The sequence below is a fragment of the Mixophyes fleayi genome, chromosome 2 (assembly GCF_038048845.1).
Source record: "Mixophyes fleayi isolate aMixFle1 chromosome 2, aMixFle1.hap1, whole genome shotgun sequence".
In the NCBI taxonomy this organism is placed as follows: Eukaryota; Metazoa; Chordata; class Amphibia; order Anura; family Limnodynastidae; genus Mixophyes; species Mixophyes fleayi.
Window position 1 is genome coordinate 321,581,180 of NC_134403.1, and position 11,460 is coordinate 321,592,639.

An 11,460-nucleotide genomic window follows, 5' to 3' on the forward strand; every position below is an offset into this window, starting at 1 on the left:
CATGTCAGCGGGGATGCAGTAGCCAGCAGGCAGAGTGATCCAGCAGGCGGAGACAGGCAGCGTGTCAGCGGGGATGCAGCAGCCAGCAGGCAGAGTGATCCAGCAGGCGGAGACAGGCAGCGTGTCAGCGGGGATGCAGTAGCCAGCAGGCAGAGTGTCAGCGGGGCTCCAGGAGGAGGGGGACAGAGGCACAGTGGCAGCGATTGCAGGGAGAGTGTGCTGCCCGGCTGCTCTGATCACTATCAAAGCAGCCGGCCATTACACTCTCCCTGCCTTTTTTGACAGCTACCGTAATATTTTTTTTCAAAATTTCAGGGCCAAAAGTAAGGTGCGTCTTATACATGGGAGCGCCTTATACATGGGGAAATACGGTACCTTATTATGGGAATTTATATTTTCATTTTTTGATCTATGTTGAGGTAGCAGAGCTAATGCAAATTTGGTTTGCATTTTTTAATTCACTACTTACACCAATTTGATTTTCAATGTTTTCAATTATTTCGCTCTTGTGATCTGACTTTCCCTATTTTTAATGTATACCTAAAAAAAATTCAGAATTTTATGAACTGTTATCCCGGAGTGCCCCACAACAACACTCTTTCTTTATTGCCATTATTTTATAGCATTAATATACATGTAACAATTTTCATAACATGTTTTGTAAATCTGTACTGTCAACAATTTTTCCTTCTGAATATATTTTTAAGTGTAAAAAACTTTCAGATACATTAGAAGGTTTTTATAAAACGACAGCACACAATGTATATCTATGTGTACCCAAACACAAGTATGCAGACAATGTATATTACCTGCACACAATAATCTGCATCTACATGTTACAAGTCCGTCTTATGGCATATGCATATATAATACAAGTAGATTTCTCCTGTAAGACGTAGTGAAATGTAGAAATATATTTTCAGGTCAGTACTTCTGGCTGCCAATGACACTCTCCACGAAGACAATCATTTTCTTCTTCTCTGCTAGCTTTGATTTTTATACTACAAAAAGGATAGAAATAATGATGTTGGAAAGGTAATACACAGTGCAAAAAAGCAGCACATAAACAATGGTTTACCATTACTTTAGGCTAGACTTCATTAACTAAAGCCACTATCCTGAAATCACAGTTGGATTCTTGCATGCAATTTCACCACCATAGGGAAGGCAGTCTTTATTTGCACTGCACGCTCCCTTAAAGTACTTTCAATAAGCATGGTAATACAGGCAGTATACAGTTAATTCCCATTGTTTCATTAATTGATTTACAATCTATCTCTATTTCAGTTTTCTTTTTCTTAGCAAGGATTGTTTAAATATGAAAGGAGGAGAGAGAGACAATTTTCGAGGTGCAAGTGGATCAGGTTTGTGCTCCCCCGCCACCTTCGTTGGTGGGGGAGCAGAATGCTAAAAAAAAAAAAAAAATACTAGCATGATTGCAGCGCCGGTGTCCCTCCTCCTTCCTCTCTACTCCATTTGCACTGAATGTTGGGCGTGACGTCAGCACGTCACGCCCGACATTCAGTGTGGAGCGGTACAGAGAGGACCCAGAAGACAGAATAGAGAGGAGAAGAGATGAAAGACGCCAATACAAAGGTAAGTAAAAGAGCGGAGGCGAGGGAAGGGAAACAAAGGCACCGAGTGATGAAGGAGAGGGGGGGCGGCGTGGCACAGTGATGAAGGAGAGGGGGGGGCGGCGTGGCACAGTGATGAAGGAGAGGGGGGGCGGCATAGCACAGTGATAAAGGAAAGGGGGGTGGCACGGCACAGTGACTAAGGAGAGGGGGGGCAGCATGACAGTGATGAAGGAGAGGGGGGGCGGCATGGCACAGTGATGAAGGAGAGGAGGGGTAGGATGGCACAGTGCAATGAAGGGGAGGGGGGGCAGCATGGCACAGTGTAATGAAGAGGGGGCAGCATTGCACAGTCATGAAGTAGAGGGGGCCAGGTGAAAGGGGGAAAAGCAGCATGGAGGGCGTCGTGTGATCATAAGGGGGCACAGCGTGATGATGAATGGGCACAGTAATGTGTGTGTGATGGCAGAGGGGGCTTGTGGTAATGTGTGTGTGTGTGATAGCAGAGGGAGATTGTGGTAATGTGTGTGTGTGATGGCATAGGGGGCTTGTGGTAATGTGTGTGTGTGAAATGGCACAGGAGGCTTGTGGTACTGTGTGTGTGTGTGTGTGTGATGGCACAGGGGGCTTGTGGTAATGTGTGTGTGTGTGTGTGTGTGATGGCACAGGGGGCTTGTGGTAATGTGTGTGTGAGATGGCACAGGGGGCTTGAGGTAGTGTGTGTGTGTGTGTGTGTGTGATGGCACAGGAGGCTTGTGGTAATGTGTGTGTATGTGTGTGTGTGTGTGATGGCACAGGAGGCTTGTGGTAATGTGTGTGTGTGATGGCACAGGAGGCTTGTGGTAATGTGTGTGTGTGTGTGATGGCACAGGAGGCTTGTGGTAATGTGTGTGTGTGTGTGATGGCACAGGAGGCTTGTGGTAATGTGTGTGTGTGTGTGATGGCACAGGAGGCTTGTGGTAATGTGTGTGTGTGTGATGGCACAGGAGGCTTGTGGTAATGTGTGTGTGTGATGGCACAGGAGGCTTGTGGTAATGTGTGTGTGTGTGTGATGGCACAGGAGGCTTGTGGTAATGTGTGTGTGTGTGATGGCACAGGAGGCTTGTGGTAATGTGTGTGTGTGTGATGACACAGGAGGCTTGTGGTAATGTGTGTGTGAGATGGCACAGGGGGCTTGAGGTAGTGTGTGTGTGTGTGTGTGATGGCACAGGAGGCTTGTGGTAATGTGTGTGTGTGTGTGTGTGTGTGTGTGTGTGTGTGTGTGTGTGTGATGGCACAGGAGGCTTGTGGTAATGTGTGTGTGTGTGTGATGGCACAGGAGGCTTGTGGTAATGTGTGTGTGTGTGATGGCACAGGAGGCTTGTGGTAATGTATGTGTTTGATAGCACAGGGGGGTTGTGGTAATGTAGTGTGAAGTAGGTGGTGGCTAACTAATGGTTGCAATTTTGTTTGTGGGGTGATGTTGGGGCAATTTAATAGTGGGGACTATTAATTTAAGATGGGGTGGTTTGGGGGCTATTGAATGTGGGGTGAGTTTGGGGAGAATGTGACTATGAATTATATAATGGCAGTGATGGTTGTGGGAAATAGGTATATTTATGTAATGTAAATACTATTAATTTATTGCTGGGGCTGCTTGCAGGGAGGGAAATAGGTTTATTTATTAAATGGGAATACTATTTTAATGTTGGGGCTGGAGGAAGGCCTAATTATTATCCGTGGATGCTATTGATTTAACGCCAGGGCTGGTTGGAATTTTCTAAATGTACCCTTTTTTTTCCCTCAAATAGGGCCCCTAATGTTTCAGGACCCTGACAAGCTGTAACTAAAGAAACCAGCAGCCACATGTGGTGAAAGTGACAAGTAGGAGAGAGCAGGACAGTCTGTAAAATGTTGTGATTCTAGTGGGACAATCCCAATTTTTGCTGAGTGTTCTGCCCAATGTAAGGGGCCGGCCAATACTGTGAACTCTTTATGTACACACTGCATTCTTTATATACTACACTATGGTGCTAGATGCCCTGAAAGTCAGGAGTGCTGGGTCAGGCAGCAGACATTGCACCCTTGTGGAAATGATGTACACAACAATGCAGGATTTTTTTTCTGTAGGAGGGTGGGCTAGCGCTTTGCACCTGCTTGCCACACCCCAATGATGCATAGCCACGCCCCCAATTGTAAACACGCAAACTACCACTTTAGAGGCGACGCAAATTTCTTTTACATGCTCAACTATAAGGGGGCCCCATGAAGTTGCTGTACTGGGGCCCTGAATTCCCCTTGGCAGCCCTGCCTGTAAGAGGTACAGAAAAGCCTTGGAGCAAACGACTGCTCAGGGCTCTGGCTAGGGAGAGGAGCATCTTAATAAAAATAAATTAGTAGCTGGTAATGCAGCTTTATATGTTAGCTTCATCTCTTATTGTGCCAAAGCCAAAAACCAACTAATCCACAACAAACACATACTGCTAGGAATGCACGAAATGAGTAATCTACACCACTGGACAGATCATTATGCAACTAATAAAAGAAAAGCTACAGCTTTGAAAGGTTTGCAACCTTTAACAATTGGGTTAATCAAGCCTGTAATGAAGTTGTGTTAAACAATCACTTTGGGTTTTCTTAAACTTACTTTATTTATCACCCAGTCAGCATCCTCTATGGCTCTCCTAATGATCTGTGTTATCCTCTCTGGATCATCCTCATCTGCATGAACTCGAAAGCTCTGTTGGTTAAAACAATATGTATCACTCACATGCATTGAAATTCTGCATATATGCACCACTGATTTCCAAAACACATCCAAAAACCCACAAATCGAATTTTGAAAACCAAAACAGTAGTTCTTTCACAGATTACAATCACAAAAGCAGTAACAGGCAGTATTTTTTATTAAATCTTAATCACAGATGTGCCATTTAATAACACTGGCTTGACAACTACAGTGGTGAGGATGCTAAACATTCCAGATTTGTATGGGACAGGCTTGACTACTGGCAATCAAAGGATGAGTGATCTGTCAAGAAGCGGTGTGGCTTTGTGTAGAATGGGAGGAGCAATTTCGATCAATCGCGGACAGGCCTTATTTATCCCGTCCAATCAGAAGAGTTAGGAGGTACATTCACACACACTATGTACATGTTAGCATAATCACTTGAATTTTTAATACTTTATTTTTCGACAACTCACAACATACCTGTTGTACTGCATGCTTATAGTAATGTTGAATATTCTCATTCGGAAGTTGCTTGCAACAACGAAGAAGATATCGATAAAGCTGTAAGGGTTTATGCACCAATTCTGCACCAGGCAATGGTGCCATATTCTGTTAAATTTACCCTTTAGAGACACAAAATATAAAATAATAACATTTATGGGGGGAAACGACATGTGAAATGTGCAAAATATGATACAAACATTTAAACAAGATCACTCATTGCAACCCTCAACAACACTTTAGAGTAAACCCCATAACTTAAGTCTCCTGGCATCATTTCTTAGGGAGAGTGGAGACAGACTGGAGGTAAGCTGGCACCTGATTGGATGGCAATGGTAGCTATCAGATGCCTACTTTCATTCAGTACAGTGCACTGAACCTCCAGGCTGTCTCAAATTCACAAGTAAAGCATGGAAAATTGTTTTCAAAGAAAACACAAGGTATATAGAGCATTGCATTGGTCCCACTCCAGGCACTAGTGCCATAAGTATAGTTGCATATTATCTCAGCCCACTGGTCCACCCTGTACATCACAGTTTGGCACAGTGGTTAGAACTGCTGCCTCATAGTTTGGCTTTGGGTTGGATTTTCACCATGGAGCTATGTGGAGTCTTTACATGCTCCCTGTGTTCATGTGGGTTTCCTTCCATGGTCCAAAGATACACTGGTACATTGGCTTCTAATGAAAGAGGTGCTTGTGTGTGTGTTTGTGTACCCGATGTAGGGAAATTAGACTCTAAACTCCACTGGGACAAGGACTGATGCGCATGAATCAAATTTTCAGACTATAGAGTGCTGCAGAATGGTTGTCATATAATTAAATGGATGGTGATAATAAGATCATTTTTTTATTAATAGCGAAAACTCCTACCTGTAACTTTTCATCATAAAAGATCATGTACAAGAGCATAACTGTGTTCAATGAATGATCCTTTGCGTTAACCCTGCTATACATAGATGTCAGTCTGTGCCATTTTAGCTTCCTTTATTATCGGTTACCTGATGAAACATGGATCACAACTGCACAGACCTGTGTGGGTTAACAAACTGGATCAGTATTGGCCATTAATGGTGAGCAAAAACACCTGTGTGTACGAGTCCTAATACCTGCATGAAAATTGACACCGCTGACAATATGGATTCTATTACTCATTATTGTGGTTCTATATATTATGATGGTACCAGCCTCATTGCTGCATCTTTAAAATTATTTTGTTTCCTGATGCTCTAAATATAAAAATTACAATGCATGTACAAACATATGAGCTGTCCATATGTCCCTGAAGGCAATGAGTACGGAGAAAACGATACAGTATATTTAACTAATGTTAAAACAGTAAGAAAAAACGACTATAAACTCCACATTCAGACACCTCTGTTTCAGGTCAGAAGACGATATTGACATTTGTCAAGGAAGAAGTGCTAAACCACGTGACTACCAATGACTGCAAAGTTACTGGGTCACAATGTGCCCTTGCACAGGGTATACCTGCAGTCAATGCACAACGCACGGAGACGGGACGTAGGTTGTTATCTGTCCTGTCAGATCTAGTAATAGTTATAGGGAGCATTACTTGCACTGTCAGGGTCTGGTCTCCGTCCCTTGAGGTGGTTCACAGGGCCTGGGTGCAGTCCTCCACGCCTCTCCGTGCTCGCTGGCTGGATGTGTTATAGCAATCCTAGGAGTACTCTATATTAAAGGCGCAGCATGGCGGCCGACTCGCGTTACTACACCTCCCAGATCGCATTTCTTTCGTTAGATCAATTTACAACAGTGTTATTTGACGTCACAGATATCGTCTTTTTGAAAACTACCCTTATCCTTGATGTGGATGTATTACATCCATATATGGACACTCTCATTATTCAGTAATCCTCCAGGATCTGCTATATAAGAAAGATGCTAGACCCAGGGTCTAGCATCTTTCTTATATAGCAGATCCTGGAGGATTACATTCAGAAACTGAATGTCGGAACAAACCCATCAGCAGGGGCGGATCTAGACTTTATGTTTAGGGGGGGCGATTTTGCATAATCACGCCCCTCCTTTGCTCTGATTGGCTGGCCTGCATTAACCCCGCCTTCCACCTGCGATTGGCCCTGCCCCTCCCTTTGTGGTCGCCGGCTGGGACCACTCTGATTGGCTAGCCCACATTTAGCCCCGCCCCCTGTTCACGCTTAGCCCAGCCCCTCCCGTTTTAATCGGCAGCTGGGACCTAGCTTTTTGCTGCTAGGGGGGGCGAATGCCCAGATTGCTCCCCCCTGGATCCGCCACTGCCCATCAGGGTCCCTGATGGGTTTGTTCCGACATTCAGTTTCTGAATTAGGGGTCTAGTTATGAAGCTGCAATTTGCTTTCACAGCTTTTCTTTCAATTCATTAAGGAGTAAATCAGAGCATGATAGGCAGTTGTATATTGGACACCAGTAGGCCATCAGAGCACAATGGAAAATGGTCTTGACAACTTAAACAAGGGTTGGGGACCTGGGCGATTGGCCTCCCCAAGCATCTAATATGCATTTTTTTACAGGTTGTGCCTTTATTTTGCAATTGCAAGTTGAAAAACTCTTTGCCAAAAACTCTGGCTGGACATTGATGGAGCAGAAAGTTCCATATGGATTGGGGGTGAACCCCAAGAATGTGCCTCATTATGCGGACTAATTTAATCTTCAGGTTTCACTTTATGGGATGTAGTAGAAGGAGCTTCAAGGGTTAGATTGCACATGTAGTATTTGAAGGGAGTCAAATAACTTTTGCAGTCATGCAAAATAGTCATATTTCACATGACATATTTGGTGAATGTGATTTGAAATATGGTGGAAAAACAAAGTTATAGTTGCATTCTGTCCCGTGATACCCGGAGTCTCCCGAATTTCTGGAAGTTCTGCCGGGCTCCCAGGAGAGCAGTGCAACCTCCGCACCTAGGATAACTAGAACATTATATTTTATCATGTCACAGTGGTCTATGCGGTGCAACTAAATATGCATCGCTACACATTGCAGTGATGCATATTTATGTACCACTTGAATGCATTGTGCCGGGGCTACTCAGAGCCACAGTGAAGTGATAACTCTCCTGTGATCCAAATTTCCTAGGAGGAAGTGCTATGCACACGTCCACAACACTAACTCTGTATCGGATTCACCGAAGCCGAAGAGGCTTCAGCAGAATCCCATAGGAAATGACAGATAACGTCATCCTGAGATGGCGTTACCTGTCTGCGCAATGCAAAGCTTATCAAAGCTTGATGCATTGCAGTCCCTATAGTAATTTATGGGGACTGCGATGCTGCTAGGCATTTGTCTAAAAGGAGGAGATTTCACAGAAATCTCCTCCGTTAGGAGGTGGAAACAGTAGATTCCGCATCTTTTAAGTATCAGATAAGCTTGATGCATGGACCCCTTAGTGATGTTTTCCTTCAATTCCACCCTATGTTCTTATTGCTTAGGAATCTCATATATGTCAGTTTGACAAAGCAACCACTAGAGGGCCTAATTTACAGCACTGCTGCCCTTCATTTGGCCAGTACAATCAACACATTTACTGAATGACTGCTAAGAGAACAATGAGTTTACTCACGTACTGTCATTTGCATCACCAAAAGAGTATAATCCTTTTGAAAATAAACTGATATATTAAACATTTGCTAAATAATTATACATTTGCGAATTATAAATGACATGCTAGATCTTTTTATTTTTTCACTTGAAAATATAAAGGCAACATAAGGGCTTATGTATAGTTGAAACCCCCCAATGTAAACAGTCAAAGACGCATGCATGCAAAACTGCCTTTATGTGTATATGGTCAGTCAGACATATCTACCACGTGCCAGGTTTATGTCGGGAGTAACAAGTATGTATACTTATTGCCCACAATACAGTAGGGATAGCATAGAGCTGTGGCTTGACAGTGTTGGTAATAAATGCTGAAGTCACTCTACCCTATTTGTATACAATATAAAAATGTAATAAAGTGTCACATACATAAAATTCGAAAGTCGCATTTTACAATAAAACATAATGAAATACAAATTAAATTAAATACTAACATCTGTTGTCTTTGTCTTTAAAAAGCAAACGTACATATTCTATCCTACCACAGTCCTAATGGGAATATCAGTTAAGTAATGCAAATATATGGGCGTAACTTAAAATAATAAAGCAGCCACACTAATGAATTAAGAATTATCAGTAGTATCAAGACACAATCAACTAATCATAAGCAGCTAGCTGGTGCTGCTGAATGTCGCATCATCACTACTGTGTCGCATACCTCCCAACATTTAGAAAATACTTCAGGAAGTTGACGTCCGGGAGATGCCGGGGGGAGGTGGGCGTGCCGGTGGTGGGACTCAGCGAATCACGTCATTTTGGCCCCCGCCCAGCAACATAATGACATAAAGAGAATCTGGTCATTTTGGCTCTAATTCTGCCCACTTCACTAGGAAGTGGGCAGATGCGGAGACTGCCCTGCTCTCCGCAGAGACCTACCTGAAGTTTGGAAATCTCCCGAACGAGAGTTGGCAAGTATGATTTAGAATCGTCCACCTAATCCCCACCCACCTATGCATGAAATTATGTAAATCCCCACACATTTTTTACACCCCACCCCTTTCATGGCCAGTTAATTGGGACAGTTGGGAGGTATGGTGTCTTGTTTCACTATCCATCCAGCACCTGCAAGAGATATGCCTCCTGACAGTTGTGTATGCGTCTATGCTGATCTATTTCAGTTGAAATTACATGAGCACCCCCTTACTTTATTCAGCCTAGGCTTGCACTCTCTTTCTCTCACAGTTCCTCCTCTCCAGTTGCCAGGAGTCCCAAATGTACAATGCAATATGCGCTACTTGGGAAATGTGTATTTTCTGCAAAAAAACAGACGTACTTACACTCTACATGAACCCACAAATCAAGCTATCGCATACTTGCCAACTTTTATTACTTCTACTGCTGAGATTGTGTCACTGTGGCCGCGATCCCTCTATTTAATGCAGACATTCACAGTATCGCATAGTGTGGGGAGGTGCCTGTTTACGCGAATTGCATCATTAAGCCCCACCTTTGCCAGAATCTGAGAGGTTGCCTGCTTTTCCAGAATATGGGAGGATACCCAATAATTCAGGAACCTTACAGACTTTCCATGAGAGTAGGCATGCATGGCTAAAAGTAGTGGTTCAAGAACAGTTAGAGCTTTTCAGATTGCCTAAACCTTTTGGACAAGTTCACTTTATGGCTACTAAATAGGCAGATATACTTGAATAAGTAATCATAATGTAGTGTTCCTGAAAATTACAGTATCATTTTTGTTCACAACTTTAAAATAGCAATCAGAAGCCACAGAGTCTTTGATGACGGCTTCTGATTGGTCCTCCCACTGACAACTACCCTTCTCCCCACAATCAATGTATATACTTACTTGCATACATTAGCATAGCGGTTTTAGTTTTAAAAAGTTAAGTTCCTTTATACATAGCTGCATATATTTGCATTTCTATATATGTATGTTCATCAAGTGCTACTCCTCTCATCCTCTGCTAATCTGAACCTCATCTCATTAATTTGTATATCTCGGCCATGCAACTGTGTGTTTTAAGAGTATGTAACAGGAATTTGTTCTCTATTGCTTTAACCTATTCTGGCCCGGTGTTCATTGATGCATAATTTATGATAAGTGCCTGATCTCTTCTAGCCTAATAGTACAAATAGTGTGGGGCTTTTTTTTGTTTTGTTTTTCTTTTCACTGATTAGCTGCTCAATTAGCACAGATGTAGTAAATCTGTATTCATCCCAACTATATGTTAGCATTCAGTCTAAAGCTGGGTACACACTACAGAATTTTCCACCAACTTTTTATGCCGATCGATTTTACATGCGATCAATGGTCCGATCGCTCGGTCCATGGACTGCATTGCATACACACTAGCCTTGTTTTAGACGATAAAGGGAAGAGCGGCCGTCCCGTTAGCGACTTTTTACAGCCATGTTGTCGTGAGCAATAATTTTAACGATATGCCAAAGACATTAGCATAAAGGGGCAGAGCTTTCACTATAGTTCACCAAAGCCGCATAAAAAGAGAAGGCAACACTGTCTCTTCATTCATTCCTATAAAATAGACGTTTATTACCATACATAAAATTTTGAAAAAACATTTAACTGGTAAAATGCAATGCAATATTTATTCCCTAATAATAAAATCCCTTTGTATGTAATTAAATGCTCCATTCTCTGCGGGCATCATCGCTGATTGGTCCACAGCAGAAACGAACGCCCATGTCTGAGTGTATAAAATGACAGGAGTCTGTCTGGCGCCGAGGAGTATGAGAAGATGGCAAGGGAGGAGAAAGTGTCAGTGGGGGTTGCGGGTGAGGAGGTGTCAGTGGGGGTTGCGGGTGAGGAGAAGGTGTCAGTGGGGGTTGCAGCTATGGAGACGGAGACTAAGTCAGAGATGGAGCATGACTGCTAATTACCGAGTGCAATACCACCAGAAATCCAATAGAACGCGGAGTATCGAGAGTCCGCGCATGCACGAGAAAACACTGTCCGGCAACCAGTCTGTTTCTGTAAGGACCTTAGTATGGCCGTACAGAACCTTAGACTCAGCACTACTGTTGGGGCAACAGCGGCATCCAGAAACAACGGAGACTAGCAGACCGGTAATCCCAGGCAATC

At 43.3% G+C, this 11,460-nt stretch overlaps 1 protein-coding gene across 2 annotated transcripts; it reads right to left on the minus strand.

The window, feature by feature from the left end:
- Positions 1 to 474: 474 nt before the first annotated feature.
- LYRM9 (LYR motif containing 9) lies at positions 475 to 6,502 on the minus strand. 2 transcript variants are annotated; one of them, XM_075198193.1, is made up of 4 exons: positions 6,360 to 6,502; positions 4,765 to 4,907; positions 4,201 to 4,293; positions 475 to 1,001 (listed from the first exon to the last, which is right to left on the minus strand). In XM_075198193.1, exons 2-4 carry the CDS (start codon positions 4,888 to 4,890, stop codon positions 984 to 986), a joined length of 237 nt encoding a protein of 78 aa, XP_075054294.1. In that variant the 5' UTR covers positions 4,891 to 4,907; positions 6,360 to 6,502; the 3' UTR covers positions 475 to 983. The 2 variants fall into 2 exon arrangements, with proteins under 2 accessions (XP_075054294.1, XP_075054295.1); XM_075198194.1 differs by having other exon boundaries at positions 6,275 to 6,362.
- Positions 6,503 to 11,460: the final 4,958 nt, after the last annotated feature.

Excerpts from the sequence above, each read along its gene's own strand:
- LYRM9 (XM_075198193.1), bottom strand. The coding sequence starts at position 4,890 with ATGGCACCATTGCCTGGTGCAGAATTGGTGCATAAACCCTTACAGCTT. Across the intron at positions 4,294-4,764 it reads ATAAGCATGCAGTACAACAG|AGCTTTCGAGTTCATGCAGA; the intron begins GTATGTTGTGAG and ends TTTAACCAACAG.